Source organism: Antechinus flavipes, chromosome 1 (genome assembly GCF_016432865.1).
Source record: "Antechinus flavipes isolate AdamAnt ecotype Samford, QLD, Australia chromosome 1, AdamAnt_v2, whole genome shotgun sequence".
In the NCBI taxonomy this organism is placed as follows: domain Eukaryota; kingdom Metazoa; phylum Chordata; class Mammalia; order Dasyuromorphia; family Dasyuridae; genus Antechinus; species Antechinus flavipes.
In genome coordinates, this window is record NC_067398.1 from 692,626,653 (window position 1) to 692,644,767 (window position 18,115).

Sequence of the window (18,115 nt, forward strand, 5' to 3'; positions counted from 1 at the left end):
GACTTTTGCTTATCCTGACTCCTGATGATTCTGAGGCCTCCAGGGAGCTAACCTGGACTTCACAGGTGACAACTCCTTTGACCTTTTAGGAGTTCAGTTTCCTTATCTGTCAAGTGGAGTTACTAATACTTGAAATACCCAGCATGGTTTTCTATGTCAGTGCAAGTAGTTGATGTTTATGGGGGAAAGAAGATTTTCTAGAACTTGAAAAGGGACCACAAGATCATTTAGTCCAATTTCTACATGAGCTTATCTGATCCATTGAGAACAAGTGTTCGTTAGATCACTTTTTCTTGAAGACCTGTCATGAAAAGGAACTTTTTACTACCTTCTAAAACAATCCATTTCCTATTTGGACACTACCAGTCACTAGCAAGTTTTTTTCCTCATAATTGGGAGCAGGGGGTTGTTATCTTAGAATATAGGCAGATACAAAGTGGGAAAGGCAGTCATTTGAGGCAGCCAGAGCAGTCAAAGCAAAAACATACATATAGCTCCAGAAAACTTTTTAGTTCTATGTTTGTTTTATTTTAACAAATGTAATGCTTGTTCTTAAAGTATTCATTATTGATTAGATTTCTCAAATGACCACATTATTCATGACATTGACATCGACAGCATTAGAGAGTTATGAAATTTCTGGGAAATTTTAATTTTCAAGTTTCAGAAAAGATATTGTTAGAAATTCTAAAGAATTCACTAGAGTTTTATTGAATTTCTGGGCTTTGTTTTTAAGATGGAATAGTTTTCCTCTTAATCTTATTATAAAAGAATTCATCTGTTAAGCAAAGCATATTACCCCCTTATCTGTAGTGGTATTACTTTTGTAGTTGTGGTTTTAAGGATGTAGTCATAATTCAGATTATTTGGTTAGTATGATTGTGCTATATAAGTTAGGGAGGGTGACTATTAGATTGGAACAGAATAAGCCAGTCTTTCTGTTGTATCTTGTTTCACGATACTATAGTTCCATTTAGAGCTTTAGGAGAGTTACTGATTAGTCTTTAAATATGACAATTGCGAATCATTTGAAAATTAATAACATTTTTGTTAAAATGATGTGTTGTTCTGTTTTTAAAAAACCAAAACAAAATGTGATAACTATTGTGGGGGAGACAGTAGTGTGTCCTAAAAATTGATTTCATTGTATAACTCTTGCATAGGAAAAATAATACAAGTTTAAATCTATACAGTAGCCATTTGAGGTAGTTGGTCTAAGTATTATGTACTATGGTACAGAAGAGGAATTTGAGACTTAAAGAATAATAGCTATAGCGGTGGTAATCTGACTGCTTTTCTTGTGTTATTTTTGCTTGTTTCTTTCCCTCCCCTACCCCCCCAAAAAAAATTTAAAAAAAAAAAAAAGGCCTATGCCTTTGCTTATGCTGATGGTTATGGGAAAAAGGAATGGTATAGAAAGAGATGACACATAGATTAAATTATTGGTTTGTTATTAAAATATATAAGCACTATATTAGCCTCTTTGGAATGACTTGGGAGATTAAGTCACTGATAAAAGTGTACTTCTTCCCTTCAATTGTAATCTAGTTAATTAAAATAAGGTAGTATTTGAAGGAGTGGTAGATAAGTGTTAGCGGGGAGAGGCACAGGTATGGAGTAGACTAGGTGTGAATTGTCGAGAAATTAGCCATGAACTATGCAGACATAATGGTAATTAACAGATCAGGAAAACACTGCTAATAAGGACTGTCACCATTGTTTTAGGGGACCTTTTTCTTCTGTGCTTAAGGATCATTTGTATTTGCATAATCCTTAATTGGTGGCCGTCATAATGCCTCAGTACTAATTGGGCAATCTTTAGGTGTGTTTTCCACTGAATATATAGTAAACTCTTTCATGGAGATAGGGTTATAGGCCTGACAGGGGAAGCAAAGCAGGGGAATGATTCCTTAGGTACATCTCTCATCTACTTTGGATAATCAGACATTAAAAAAAACTTTGTAGGGAGGAATTTGAGGATTTTTTTTACTTTAAAAATGAGAATAGAGAGAGGCTTTTGCTTGTTTCATTATGATAAGAGGAGTAGAGCATAGATTTTGAACACATTGAGTTTTGGAATGCAGATGTAGAAAGCTAAGAGTCACTAATCACTGATTCACTGAGGCAATTTGAAAGAACAGGGTCTAGAAATCTATTGGAGTTGAATAAGATTGAAAAAGGAATGTCAGGTGAAAATTGAAAGTGGTGTGATCACATATGTACTAGAAGCTTATCTGATTTTTACTAAAGTGGGAAAACACTAAATCAGAAATTAAAAACAATAGAGTAATGATTTTGCTGACTCTTACCTCCTAACTGGGCATTCTCCAAGATTCTTTTCTTTTTCCCTTGCTTCTTTCAGTGAAATGATTTCCTATTTCATGGATTTAGTTGTCTTTTCTGTGTTGGTTTCAGAAACTTTCAATTTCTGATAGAATATCTACATTTAAATATACCATCTCAATATCGGTATATAAACTAGATTAAAGTTTCCAACTTCTTTCTTTTTGTTAAAATACCTTGTAGGCTCAAAACTGATTCTGTTCCTTACTCAATTTCTTATATATTTCATCATTCAGCAAGGCTTCTTATAATATCAGAGAATTTAAAGGCCACTGCTTCCGTTCTCTATTTTATAGATGATGAAGCAGACTCCAGCTTACCCCTCACATTTCTCCTAAGTTATAAGGTGGAAAGTAGCAAACCTTAGGATTCAGGTATCGGCCTCTAACATAAGCCCTCAGTTTCAGTAAGGTTGCTATTTGTCTTTTGAACAGGTTATTTTTATTCCTGCCTGTATTGTTCTTTCTGCCAAGAATGCCTCCTTCTTTCCTTTCCATCTGTTTAAATTCTGTCTGTTCTTCAGGACATAGTTCAGTTATCACCTCATTCCATAGATGTTTCTGCCTTCTAAACTAAACTTAAACATTTACCATCACGGAAGACTTGTTTTTAAAAACTGCGTCACAGGTTTTGCTGTAGCCATTTTCTATTTATTTTGACCTCAAAATGACAATTCCCTGTAGGACATTAGACCATGTTTTCTATATCCATTTCTCACTTTTAATACTAAGTGTTTAGCAAAGTAAGAATCCAAAGTAGGAGTAGAATGTTACCATAATTGTTGGTTTAGATTAATTGGTAAATAATACTTTAACTTAAGAGTTAAAGAAAGTAATTCTTTTATTAGGAAGTTACCAGTTCTAAACTTTCCAATAAATATATAAATTATAACTAAATAAAATCTCCTTAAACAATGCATCCCTTCATTTTCTATCCATTTAGCAGATGATTAGAATATTAAGTAGCATTCCATCAACCACCTTAAGTATTATTAATTTATGCAAATTGAGATATTTTAATCTGTCACTACAATTCTTTGGTGGGTTAGCTAGATGGCAAAGTAGATAATGTGCCCTGCCTGAAGTTAGGGAGACTCACCTTCCTGAGTTCAAATGTGGCCTTGGATGCTTACTATTTGTGTGACCCTGGGCAAGTCCTTTAACCATCTTTGCCTCATTTTTCTCATCTGTAAAATGAGTTGGAGAAGGAAATAGCAAAACACTCCAATGTCTTTGCCAAGAAAACCCCAAATGGGATCATGGAATCAGGCACAAATGAAAAACAACACTGTCCTTTGATGGTTCTGTTGATTTCAATCTCTGAAGTGGGGAGTGAAACTTTGAATAGTGGCTCAGAGACTTGGATATTCTGAGCTAACCCTTTTATGTGTTGACTATTTGACTGGTACAGAGAATAAATATGATTTGCCTATTGCTGAACTCTTTAGGCCTCATGAGGTCCCCAGTTTTCCCATTGGGGATTATAGGAGGAGGGGAAGAGACTCAATCCTCCTGATCCTCATTACTTCTAACTTAACATGTCATTTGGCCAAGAGATAGGAATTAGACCTGTAGTTTCATTGTTGTAGTAATAATGACTACAGCAGCTAGCATTAGTTTTGGAAAACATTTGTATATTATCTTCTGTTATCAATGAAAGTAGCTTTGTTGAACAGAGGTATCTGACATGCTGCCTATAGACCTCTCGAGAGTATTGGTCCAAATCAGGATTCAGTTATAATTGGAAAATATGTAACAGAATAAATAAAAGTACAATAAAACATTAATGATAATATATTTTTAAGCTTTTATTCTAATAGTATATTATTTTTCCAGTTACATATAAAGATAGTTTTCAACATTTATTTTTGTAATATTTTGAATTAAAAAGAATTTTTTCCTCCCTTATCTCCTCTTGTCACCACATTAGCAAGCAGTCTGATGTATTTTTTAATATTTGCATATGAGTCATGTTGTGAAAGAAAAATCTTAACAAAAGGAAAAAGCCATGAGAAAAGGGGGAAGAAGAAGGGTGAAAATAGTATGCTTTGAGATCTGCATTTAGTCTCTGCATGTGGATGATATTTTCTATTCCAAATTTATTGGAATTATCTTGGATCCTTGTGTTGCTGAGAAGAGCTAATAAGTATACATAGTTTATCATTGCACATTGTTGTGTTATTGTGTGTCCTGGTTTTACTCACTTTGCCCAACATCAGTTCATGTAAATCTTTCTAAGCTTTTCTGAAAGCAATCTGTTCATCATTTTTTATAGAACAATAGTATTATATTACATTCATATACCATAAATAATTCAGCTATTCCCCAATTGATGGGCATCTAATCATTTTCCAATTTTTTGCCACCACTTCGGGCATTTCAAATTGTTCTCCATAGTGGCTGGTTCAGTGACTTTACATTTTAAAACTAAGTCAATATTTAGCCCACAGGGATCTTTCTGTGCTCTTTATGATTCCTGTTTCTATATGAGTTGTACTGGATTTGAACACTGACAAGTTGAATGCCTTGCCCAGAATCTCACAGCTGTGTGTGTGTGTGTGTGTGTGTGTGTGTGTGTCTGTCTGTCTGTCTGTCTGTCTATCTGTCTATCTGTCTATCTGTCTATATGCATGCACATGCTTATGTGTTTCAAGTTTTCCTGGTTTCTCTCTGTACATGTTACCATGCTCCCTTAGACTAAACGTACCATCTATTTGTCAGGGTATTCATATTGTGGAGTAAAAGGGCAGAAAGAATATGCTTCAGCATCAGTACAGAATTGTTTTGAGTTTTATCTCTGGAAAGGAGATAGGGAGGATAAAAGCTCCCAAATTGATTTTTATTTTTTCCTTCCAGAAATAATGGTTTTGCCTCCAAAGATAGTAAGTGCTATCAACTTAGCACTGACTCCACTTTGAGGATAACACTGGATTTGTGGGGTTTTACACCACTTAGGTGTCTCAAAATAAAACTATCCTTATAATATGTACATTAAATCCAGGGTTTTGTGTGATTTTTTTTTTTTTCTCCCCTTTGGTTCAAAAACTATATTCATGTTTTCCTAGTGAGACATTAATTAATTAAAGTTAATGTCATAAAAGTGTTCCTTGTTCCAATAAGTCATGGTATTAAAATTCTAGGTGTAATGTTTGCAACAAAATAGAGATTGAGAAATTGGTAGCTGTATTTATTGTAAGGGTGGATAAATTTTGAAGGAAAACCATGGAGGAGATAATAATTGAAAATTGCTCTTTAAAATGCAGTGGCTTTTTTCTCTTTCTAAAGCTGATGTCAGCAATGGAACAGTCAAAAAGGAAGCTTCTAATAAAGAAGTTGCACGAATATGGATAAATGATATCAAAATGAGAAGTTTCTCGCCCACTATGGTGAGTTTTTAGAAAATACCTGACTATATTTCCTTGGGGATAAGAAAGCCTATTGAATAATCATTTGTTCCTAGCAAGCTTCAAAAGTGACTAGAGTAAAGTATTTTGAGTTGTGCAGGCACTGAATAGAGGGGGAGGTAAGATTCATTAGAATAGACAAATATTAAGAAGGGGAGAGTTTTGTTCCAGTATTTTGATTAGCAGACTGAGAGAGAGGGGAATGAATAATCTTGGGCAAGAGAACATGATTGAATTTTCTGTTTTTGAGCAGCCTTCCCCTTGCAGACCAACACTTCTAAAACTAATAATCACAGAAAGCTTGGGTGGGTGGGGGGAACTGCACTGAAAGAAGTAGCCCTTGTAGATTCCCTGGTCTTATAGAGGCTAGCTTTGTTGCCCCTCTTGAGCAAAAACAAATAAACAAAAACCTCCACTGTGGGTATTATAATAAAATAAGACTGTTAGTATGCAGGGGGATTTGGAGTGGGAAGAGACTAGTGGATAAATGTAGAGATGAGGTTTGGCTATTGCTGTTTTGTAGATATAATGTGGAATGGGCCAGAACTAGAGTCTGGACAGTGAAATAGAGGGAAATATTAGGAGAAAAAAAGAATTGAAAGGACCTCTTTAGTTTTGTTGAGTCATTTCAGTCATGTCTGACTCTGTTACCTTATTTGGTTTTCCATTTCTTTAGCTCATTTTACAAATGAGGCGAGGTTAAATGACTTTTCTGGAGACACATTAGAAAGTGAGGGATTTGAATTCTGGTTTTTTGGCTCTAGGTCTAATGTTCTGTTTACTGTGCCACCTAGCTGCTCTTTAGTTGATCAAAAGCAAATCTCATCTTTTAAGGAGAGCTATTTGAGTTTGTAAACTGATTGAACGAGAATTGAGAATTCCTCTAGAAACAGATCCAGGGAAAAGTCTGTTGTGGATTTCAATTCAAGATGCATCTAAAACCTAATATCATTTTAATCAATTCCATATAACAATACTTTTATGAGGAAGAGCTTTTAGAAGGCTTATCCAGTAGGAACATTCATCTCTGTGGATGGAAGGAGTTGCCTGTAAGCTTGTTCAAGTGAAAGAAGAGCACCCTTAGCCTGCTCCCGTTCTGTGGGCCCTCCTACTCTGACAACGCGGAGTTGAGTGAGTGTGCAGGACCTGGAACTCTGGGAGTGATCTCAAGCAAAACTCCTATTGCAGATGAGAGGCAGCTGAGTTTTGTGAAGAAATCCTCACTCTGCCACTTTTGGGCAAATCATTTAACTTTTGGACTATATGGGTTAGATGATTTTGAAGGACTCTTCTGCCTCCTGAGTCCTAAGGATCAAGGAGAAATGGCAGAAGTATAGGATATGTGAAATAGTCCAGCAAGAACTTTCTTATATAAAGAAGTAAAAGGATAATGTTCAGGATTTGGGAGAGGTTTCATCATGATAGCAAGATTCTGATAGTGTTGCAGTTGGGACTTGATGTTTCCAAGAATGAGAACCTATATTTATATTCTGCATAATCACTAGTCCAGAAAAATGAAAGTCACTGTTTGATTTAGCAAACTTGTTATATTGTAGAAAGTACCAGTGGTTAAAGATGAAGAAGAACCAGAAGAAGAAGATGAAGAAGAAATGGGTCATGCAGAAACTTATGCAGAGTACATGCCAATAAAATGTATGTCTTACTTACATAAAATTGTGTTAAATACTAAGTTTTGCTAAATACATTAGTTTGGATTTTTCATTGGAGATCAATTATCAGATTTCAACTTGGCCACTTAATATTTTTGCTTTGTTTGTTTTAACTTTTTGGTTTTTATCTGTGAGAGTTGTGCTTGGATTGATTAAATTTGCATCCTTAAAATGTTAGAATTTTAGATCATTCCTGTGTAATGTAGATCTACTAATGTAGATACACAGCCTTTAAGAGTAAGACAGCCTACATTAGCCATCATCCTTTAAGAGTAAGACAGTTTGGATGATAACATTGTCTTGCTTTGCCATGGAACTGATAATTATGTGGCTAACAGAATATTGCACAGCAAGCAGTATTTGGTTTTTATTTTCCAGAGCTTTCTTAAGCTAGTTTACAATAGAGAAAAATAGTTTGTCCTTGATTCATGACAGGAATGATGTCATTGTGGCAGTTTAGCAGAACATTGCCATTTTCTTCCCCTTGTTAAACTAAGATATTTTTTAAAAATAATTTTCAATTATTGAATTAATCTTAAGAGATTTGTTGTATTTAAATGTCATTTCATTGCAAAAGAAGCAAACACTTATGGATTATGTTCTGTTTCTGAAAATGTTTCTTAGCAGCTAACAAGCAGAAATCACTTTTAATAGAATTGGTCACAATTGTGTTTAAATTTAAATTGTGTTTAAATCCTAATTTTTTATAACAGTAAAAATTGGCCTCAGACATCCTGATGCAGTAGTGGAAACCAGCTCTTTATCCAGTGTCACACCCCCTGATGTTTGGTATAAAACATCTATATCTGAAGAAAGTATTGATAATGGCTGGTTATCAGCATTACAACTTGAAGCTATCACCTATGCAGCCCAGGTATGATGTAATACTAGTAGTATTTAAGATATTGCTTTTGTAGCCTTTGTACAAACAAAACTAATGCAAACAAGATTAGAAGGGAAGCAACAAACTGGGAAAACATCTTCACAGTTAAAGGTTCTGATAAAGGCCTCATTTCTAAAATATATAGAGAACTGACTCAAATTTATAAGAAATCAAGCCATTCTCCAATTGATAAATGGTCAAAGGATACGAACAGACAATTTTCAGAGGATGAAATTGAAACTATTACCACTCATATGAAAGAGTGTTCCAAATCATTATTGATCAGAGAAATGCAAATTAAGACAACTCTGAGATACCACTACACACCTGTCAGATTGGCTAAGATGACAGGAAAAAATAATGATGAATGTTGGAGGGGATGCGGGAAAACTGGGACACTAATGCATTGTTGGTGGAGTTGTGAACGAATCCAGCCATTCTGGAGAGCAATCTGGAATTATGCCCAAAAAATTATCAAATTGTGCATACCCTTTGATCCAGCAGTGTTTCTATTGGGCTTATACCCCAAAGAAATACTAAAGAAGGGAAAGGGGCCTGTATGTGCCAAAATGTTTGTAGCAGCCCTATTTGTAGTGGCTAGAAACTGGAAAATGAATGGATGCCCATCAATTGGAGAATGGTTAAGAAAATTGTGGTATATGAATGTTATGGAATATTATTGTTCTGTAAGAAATGACCAGCAGAATGAATACAGAGAGGACTGGCGAGACTTACATGAACTGATGCTAAGTGAAATGAGCAGAACCAGGAGATCATTATACACTTCGACAACGATATTGTATGAGGACATATTTTGATGGAAGTGGATTTCTTTGACAAAGAGACCTAACTAAGTTTCAATTGATAAATGACGGACATAAGCAGCTACACCCAAAGAACGAACACTGGGAAACAAATGTGAACTATCTGCATTTTAGTTTTTCTTCCCGGGTTATTTATATCTTCTGAATCCAATTCTCCCTATGCAACAAGAGAACTGTTCGGTTCTGCAAACATATATTGTACCTAGGATATACTACAACATATCCAACATATAAAGGACTGCTTGCCATCTAGGGGAAGGGGTGGAGGGAGGGAGGGGGAAAAAAAAATCGGAAAAGAAACGAGTGCAAGGAATAATGTCATTATAAAGTAATCATTAAATAAAAAAAAAATTTTAAAAAAAGATATTGCTTTTGTGAGACTTTATATATATATATATATATATATATATATATATATATATATATTTTGGAACAAGAAAAAATTATTGCTTTCTTGGAAAAATCATTGTAGATCTCATGTCTTAAAAAATATATTCATTTTGTATCATTTTTTAAAAATATGATTCATTAAATGCCTATTTTCTTTCAGCAACACGAAACATTTCTACCTAATGGAGATCGAGCTGGATTTTTGATAGGTGATGGTGCAGGTGTAGGAAAAGGCAGAACTATAGCTGGAATAATTTATGAGAATTACCTATTGAGTAGAAAAAGAGCATTATGGTAAGTTCAGTAATTGTTCAACTTTATAATTAGGAAATGTGCTGCAGGTTTTGTTTGAATTGAGGAGTGGGAATCTCTAAGACAGTGTGGTGTGTTTCACTCGATTTTTTTAGAATAATGTGATCTCTGTGTTTTCCTCCCCTTTTGACAGGTTTAGTGTATCAAATGATTTAAAATATGATGCCGAAAGAGATTTGAGGGACATTGGAGCAAAAAACATTTCGGTTCATTCATTAAACAAGGTGTGGAAACTTTTTACTATGTACGATTGAGGCAAAACTTTAGGTATGCTTGTGTGAGGAGACTAAAATGCATGCTATATGTATTTGTGTTGTTTTTGACCAAATGTCAATTTATTGTAAAGAAATTTCAAGCAGATTAATTGCTTTCGATAGAGTACTTGAGTAATTTGGAATGTTATTTTCTTCAAAGGTCAGAGGATGTACCTTGATTGGAATTCATTATATTTTCAGTATCCACAAAATGCTGTGGCATATGTGTACTTTTTACTTACAGGTCTAATCTCATGATAGTGACTAGTGGAAAAAAGAAGGAAGATGTAAAAATTTTCATATTTTGCTATGTAACAGCTTTCCCAAAGTAACTGATGACTGAATTCTTTCTAACAAATCATCTTGACCAGATGCTACTTGTTACCCTATAATGTAACAGTTACATTAAAAGATTCCTAAAAGTGCTGAGGCTATGGTTAGAAGGTGCCAGATGGAAACTGCATCCGATAAGAGGAGTTCTTTATAGCTGAGCTCTTCCCCTAATTCTAACAGTCCTGTCACCAAAAGAAAACCCTCTATATCCACAGCCTGACCAAACAGCCACATGAGTGTCCTGCTTCTTTGGAAGGAGGAATGCTGACTTAAACATAAAGTTAGTCATAATGCTGACCTTTCACAGTTCTTTCCCATTTTCATACCCAGTAAATAGTTATCATTTTATAGGTGAGGAAAGCTATGGCACATTATGGTTCAATACCTTGCCCAGTGTTAAATGGCAGTGCTAGGGCTGTAAAAATATTGATGCAAAATTTTTGAATGTAGGAGGGAAGTATATATGTTCAGTTTCTCATTTGCCCCACTGTTAGATTATACCAAAATGGCTTGAGTTTCTTACTATCAAGGCTGTTCTTTGTAGCATCAATCCTAGTATACTGAAATTCCCATAATAAGCAACTGGAATGTCTTGCAAATTTGGTTGTGATTGTTGTTGTGATTTGACTATATAACTTCTATTTTTATGCTTAATTTAAAAAAAAAATCTATAAAGAGAAAATACATTTTGAAAAAATCCAGTAGTAGAATTTTATTCTAGAATTATTTGTTCTGGCAATGTTTACTTAAGTGTTTTAATATAATATTAGATTGTTTAATAGGCACGGAATGTCAGCAGAAGTTTTAAAGACAAATCACTTAAAAGCCCACAATATGTGGCTAGTATCTAAAAATATTGTTTGATCCCATATAATTGGAAATAAAAACCCTATTTGCATTTCTTGAGGTTGATCTCATACACTGTAGAATTTACACAGAATTCAAGGGAAATCGTCCACCTAGATAAAGTACTGAAGTACTCATTCAGAGTGTGGTAAAGTGAAACAGGGCCTAGCCTTAAAGTCAGAAGATCTCTATTCTAGTTTCATCCCTGTCACTCATTATGATTTTAAGTAAAATATATTAAACAGGCTAATATCTGCACTGTCTTCATTTCTAAGTTTGCTATGAGGATCCAATGAAATATTGAATGTAAAAATATTTTTGGTCTCTAAAGCTAATTGTGAATAATAATTATTTTTCTCTTTTAGTTTAAATATGGAAAAATTTCTTCTAAACATAATGGGAGTGTGAAAAAGGGTGTTATTTTTGCTACTTATTCTTCTCTCATTGGTGAAAGTCAATCCGGTGGTAAATACAAAACAAGATTAAAGCAGCTTCTACATTGGTGCAGTGATGATTTTGATGGAGTGGTATCCTTTACATGTTAGAAAAAAGGGGGAGCTAAACAGAGGCTATTTATGTAAAAAGAAACCTTAAAATGATGTTCCCAAGTAAAATGATAGAATAAGCTTATAAGAAGAGGTTCATTGGTTTTAGAAGTGAACAAATGATATGTTGTTCTCTGAAAATATAAATGTGCATTCTGTAAATATGAAGATGAGCATTTTCTCCCACTTCATAGTTTATTTTTTCCAATTGAATTCCAAATTTTTCCTCCTCCCTTTTCCCCTTCCCCAAGATGACAAGCAATCTGATATAGATTATACATATAATCATATTAAATATATTTCTACATCAGGACAAGAGGGAAAGACCATGAGAAAGGAAAAAAAAAATGAAAATAGAACTGTGCAGATTTTTATCTTTGCATACTTTCTCTGCATGTGGATGTAATTTTCCATCATGAGTCTTTTGGAATTGTCTTAGACTTGGCTTTTTTCAGCAGTGCAATGCTCTATCAATTGATCAAGATGAACATGTCTTTATAGCAACCTTATCATGTCAAGAAAAGTAATTAATTTGATTCCTATGTGTATTCTCAGAGTAAACTGAAAATTCTTTCAGTGTTCTTCTATGCATACTTCTAGATCTGATATTTAGAAGAATTAATTGGAATATTTCCAAGACAATTGTGGGCACAATTTCCTATTCTCTCTGTCTCTGTCTCTTTCTCAATTGGGTCCCAAGGCAAGTAGGGGAAACTTTATTTAATTGACTTTCCAACGTTTATATTCCCTCCCTGGCCAAAAATGTCTATGTATAGGTCTTCCCCCAAAGCCTGGGAATCCTGATTTTTGTAAGATTATTTCCTTGACTCAAATCTTATAGATAGTATTTGATGAATGCCACAAAGCTAAGAACTTATGTCCTGTTGGTTCTTCAAAGCCAACCAAGACAGGCTTAGCTGTACTAGAATTGCAGAACAAACTGCCACGCGCCAGAGTGGTTTATGCCAGCGCCACTGGTATGTGTTTATTTACCACCAGCATTCCTATTCTCCTTCCTATACCACCCTTATCATAACACTAATGGTTGGGGTTGGGACTTGTTTTTTCTTTTTTTCCCAAAGGTGCTTCTGAACCGAGAAACATGGCCTATATGAATCGGCTTGGAATATGGGGTGAAGGAACGCCATTTAGAGAATTCAGTGATTTCATTCAGGCTGTAGAACGAAGGTAAACAAGTATAGAAGATTCCATTTTGTCATTTTTAGAAATGAAAACCATTTTCTATTAAGTTTTTACTCTTTTAATTATGTTACTGAGTTTGTGTTGGTGTTTTTCAGAGGTGTCGGTGCCATGGAAATAGTTGCTATGGATATGAAGCTGAGAGGCATGTACATTGCCAGGCAGTTGAGCTTTACTGGTGTGACCTTCAAAATTGAAGAAGTTCTCCTTTCTCAGAGCTATGTTAGAATGTATAATAAAGCAGTAAAACTGGTAAGCTTAGCTTTTTCTAGTATTTTTTAAAATTCTTGTTCTTTCAAACATATTGCTTAGTGGGGTAAAAATCATCTGCCCACATGATGTCTAAAATGGTTAAATAGCTTTATTTTTCTTTAAAAACACAACCACCATCACTATGAAAAAGAAAAATACTTGGATAACTGGTTACTAAATCAGTAACTACTGTTTTATTTTTAGATGCTTTTTAAGTTTCCCCTTATTGAGTTAATATTTTGAAAACCTATTCATGCCCATCAGCCTTATGATTGTCTAAAATTTAGAGTATTTTTTCCAACTAAAAATACATATCTAATAGAATGTAATGGAAAATTAAATTTATTCTATATTAATTATATTCTATATAAACTAGAAAATGATAGAGGAAAAGTTGACTCTTTGTTGATTCTTTGTGTTTTCAGATGTAGTCTGGAACATTTTTGAGGATCTTTATTTGAAAAAGTTTCCCTTTAATTGTACAATATGTAAACTATTGATATTTCCTTTTATTTAGTGGGTAAATGCTAGAGAGAGATTTCAGCAAGCTGCTGATCTTATAGATGCAGAACAGCGAATGAAGAAATCTATGTGGGGGCAGTTCTGGTCTGCTCATCAGAGGTTTTTCAAATATCTGTGTATAGCATCCAAAGTCAAGAGAGTTGTACAGCTAGCTCGAGAAGAAATCAAGAATGGAAAAGTAAGTTATTGAAAGATTTAGACTAAAAGACCTAAATTTGTGTGGCAGAAATTGTGATGAAGCTTCGTTTTCATCATCTGACTAAACAATCTTGAAGAATTCCTTTCATTTCTTTAAGATTCTGGGTGTCTTTCAATGATGCTGAGATTTATCATATTTGTAGAGCTTGATTCATTTTTGCTATGGTAATTTAAAAACACAAACAAATTTTTGTCATTGTATAATAGCTTTTATAAGAAATCATGTCTCTGTATCAAAGTTTAATCATACATTCCTACTTTGTTTCAGACTTTTATCTTTTACTTAATCTATTTTCTCCTGTCTCCAGTGTGTTGTCATTGGTCTGCAGTCAACAGGAGAAGCTCGAACTTTAGAAGCCCTGGAAGAGGGTGGAGGAGAATTAAATGACTTTGTGTCAACAGCCAAGTAATGTCTTCATTTTTCTTCTTGAACTTTTTATCTGTATATATGTGAATTGTTCAATAACTAAAATGGTTTCCTCCAACATTTGTTAGAAAACTAATATTCAAATTCTTCACTGTGAAATTTCAGTTTTTTTGATAACATAATTTGAGCTATTAGTATTTTCTGACTTAATTGTTAGGCTTCTACACAGAAGACACTTCAGCAGGTTTCTTTATTATCTTGCAGCTTGAGATTATTTTGCATATCAGCAGTGCTCATAGCCTAGTGATTCTGAAGCTGTGGGGTAGCCATCCTTAGAGCAAAAACAAGTAATCTATGTATCAGCTAGATTCTGTAGGATGCAAAAAAATTTTAGGGACAGAGGTGCCCCGTCTTTCATTACATACCTGCACAATGTTTTGAGGCCCAGGCTGCAAAGAACCATAATGTGACACACAAGATTGCTGTTTCATTTCATTATAATATGGTGTATTAACATCGAAATCTATGCTTTTTGTTTATCTTGATGGTAATTTTTTTTAACCTTGTAAATCCGTACCAAAAAACATAGTGATCACAACTCATTTCTCCTCGTAGCGACTCCAAAAGCAAAATTAATGAAATAGTCTTCTGGTTTCCATACCTAGCATCTCTTACCTTGAAAATAAGTATTGTAAAAGTATTGAGACTGATTTTACTTATTAAAAGTAGTGTACTTTTAATGGAGAACATTGCTTGATGCATGAAATATTACCTGGGAGGAATATATGATTTCTCATGGTACATTTTTATGTATTTTTTAAAATTATCATGATGTATTTCACCTTAACTGTGTTGAATATTTGAATACAAAGGATTGGTGTAATTAACTCTTAATTTATAAGAAAATCCTAAATATATATGTATTTTTTCCTACTAGGCTAGTAACATGTTATTAGGATATAATAGTGCCAGTTTTTTGTTTTTTTATTTTTCTATTTTCTGTTCCTTAAACAGAGGAGTATTACAGTCACTCATCGAAAAACACTTTCCAGCTCCAGACAGAAAGAAACTTTTTAGTTTGCTTGGAATTGATTTGACTGCTCAGAGTAACAACAGCTCACCCAGAGATAGTCCTTGTAAAGAGAATAAAATAAAGAAACGCAAAGGTAGGTTTATATTCTTCTCTAATGCTTATAGAAATTTGAGCATTGGGAAATGATAAACTTTAGAAGCAGATAGTCCTTAATTGGAGATATTCTGAAAGTATTCTTCACAGATGTCAACCCTAGACCATTTTATCATGTACTGAAAAAGCTTTCTAAAAAGTAGACCTGAACCAATGTCATCCTGCCAGTGTTTTACTTACTAGTTTTCAGTATATTGATTATTGATTACTCTAAAACATAAGAATCCTGTCATGGTAGAGCTTTCAGAATTTTAAGCAATGAAACTAGCTGAAGAGCATGGGAACAAAATTAATTCATGCATCCCATTATCTTATGTTGTATTTTATAACTATTGGCAAAACTTCTGTATTCGACTCTGATAGTCCAGTTACCAGACGGTCAGGAAGTATACTTTGCCAAGTGCTCCCAAAGTACTTGGTTTTCCTTTTAAGGTTCTTGCCAAGACAGCTTGGTAGTAGTGACTAATAAGTGCTAGCTTTACAGTCATGAACATATACATTCAAGTTATTCCTCTAAGTACTGGATTTTCTGACTTGAGAAAAAATCACAACCTCTCATTGCTTCCAGCAATTCTTTAGATTATATAATATGAATGTGATCTCTATCCCTTGAGGAAGTTTACTGTACCTATGAAAAAACAAATCTCAGCATTCTCCTACTCACTCTCTTCTCCCTTACTCTCCCTCTCTCTTCCCCCCAACATGGCCTCAGAAGATAAACAAGGTTTTCCCAACAGATCTTATCCATCTGCATTAGCAAACATTATGTTTTTCCTACATGTTGACTGGGAAGTGAGAAATTACTTTATTTTATAGAACTTGCTTTGGTTGAGATATTGTTTCACTACATTTTCATCATTTAAACTATGCAAATTTGTGAGTCAATTGATAATGATGTTTAGTCCTTCTCAAAACTAGTAGTTGGTCATTATTTAGAATTTACTGTTTCTTTCTTTAAGATGAATAAGTATTTCACTTCTTGACTGAATTTTTCAAAGAGAAGTTTCTATATGATGGTTTGTTTGGCACATAGATTTTAAAGGCAAATACTTCAGTAAGGCAAATGATCAGGATTCCATTTCTGTACAAGAATACATAGGAGTTGCATGAGAGTAGAGGCTGTTCTGTTATCCCCAACATAGAGCTAGGACACACTAGGTATTTAATAAATAAGTACATGTGGATTATGGTATTCTGACTTGATTGAGAAGGGGATAGGGAGAAACCACAGGAAAGTTAATACTGAATCTGATGTTTGGGAATTTTAAAAATATATATTTTATGACAACTCATTTTGTTTTATGGTGCAACATAGGGGAAGAAATCAGCAGAGAGGCCAAAAAAGCACGGAAAGTTGGTGGCCTTACTGGAAGCAGTTCTGATGATAGTGGAAGTGAATCTGATGCCTCTGATAATGAAGAAACTGACTATGAGAGCTCAAAAAACATGAGTTCCGGAGATGACGATGATTTTAACCCATTTCGGGATGAATCTAGTGAAGATGATGAAGATGGCAAGTTTACATTTTCTTAATCCTTAATACATTTAAAAATAAATTCTCATGTTTGAACTTTTAAAAAATTTATGCAGTGTAGTAATAAAATAGCAAGTAAAAGTTGACTCTAGAGTATTGTTTGATTCTAGTGTTTTAAAAATTGTTTTTACCAGTGGTTTTGTGTAAGTAATCCTTCATCATCCTGCACAACCCATAAACTCATGTGCTGACAAATTTAATTTCACTTAATTTTGAATCGATTTCTTCTTATATTCAGATCCTTGGTTAATCAGAAAAGACCACAAGAAAAGCAAAGAGAAAAAAAAGAAAAAAAGTATTGATCCAGATTCTATTCAAAGTGCCTTATTAGCGTCAGGTCTGGGATCAAAGCGACCAAGTTTTTCTTCTACGTCTCTTGTCACTACTCCCAATAACACACAAGGTATAATTGTGATTTCTCTACAGAGGAAATATATAAAGTATTTTAAGTTTAACAATGAAAAAAGCTTATACTTGATTTTATTGACTTTCTAATATAGCTAATAGTAATAGTAACAGCAACAGTCTTGTAACAAGTCAGGATGCTGTTGAAAGAGCCCAGCAGATGAAGAAAGATTTGTTGGACAAATTGGAAAAATTAGCTGAAGATCTTCCTCCTAATACACTAGATGAACTTATCGATGAGCTGGGTGGTCCAGAAAATGTAGCTGAGGTAATTAAACAAAGACTTTGTTTTGTGTATTGGGGAAATTTTGACATTTCATAATTGATAGTAGGTGCTCTGATACCTCAATTGAGACAAAATACCACTTTGTACTCCTCCAGATGACTGGCCGAAAGGGGAGAGTTGTAAGCAATGATGATGGAAGCATATCTTACGAGTCAAGGTCTGAAGCTGATGTGCCCGTGGAAATTCTAAATATCACAGAGAAGCAGAGATTCATGGATGGGAATAAGGCAAGTTTCATGGAACATTTAGAGGAAAGACACGTTAACTAAATCTTGGGGAGTAATTTTTATCTGGACAAATTTTACTATCAAATATGGCTTGTGTGGCATTGCTAGTTAACATATTTTTCAAATAATGCTATA

General features: G+C 34.1%; 1 protein-coding gene across 3 annotated transcripts in view; it reads left to right on the top strand.

The window, feature by feature from the left end:
- Nucleotides 1-18,115, top strand: part of SBNO1 (strawberry notch homolog 1) — a 78,856-nt gene that overhangs the window by 40,720 nt on the left and 20,021 nt on the right. For all 3 annotated transcript variants that reach the window (XM_051972667.1, XM_051972668.1, XM_051972666.1), the window contains 16 exons: nt 5,628-5,728; nt 7,303-7,399; nt 8,130-8,290; nt 9,674-9,807; nt 9,959-10,049; nt 11,624-11,785; nt 12,645-12,780; nt 12,886-12,991; nt 13,102-13,255; nt 13,773-13,955; nt 14,284-14,381; nt 15,357-15,508; nt 16,844-17,041; nt 17,301-17,465; nt 17,563-17,735; nt 17,849-17,980. In XM_051972667.1, the coding sequence (XP_051828627.1) occupies nt 5,628-5,728; nt 7,303-7,399; nt 8,130-8,290; nt 9,674-9,807; nt 9,959-10,049; nt 11,624-11,785; nt 12,645-12,780; nt 12,886-12,991; nt 13,102-13,255; nt 13,773-13,955; nt 14,284-14,381; nt 15,357-15,508; nt 16,844-17,041; nt 17,301-17,465; nt 17,563-17,735; nt 17,849-17,980 (2,243 nt within the window). The remainder of the gene's footprint in view (nt 1-5,627; nt 5,729-7,302; nt 7,400-8,129; nt 8,291-9,673; nt 9,808-9,958; nt 10,050-11,623; nt 11,786-12,644; nt 12,781-12,885; nt 12,992-13,101; nt 13,256-13,772; nt 13,956-14,283; nt 14,382-15,356; nt 15,509-16,843; nt 17,042-17,300; nt 17,466-17,562; nt 17,736-17,848; nt 17,981-18,115) is intronic.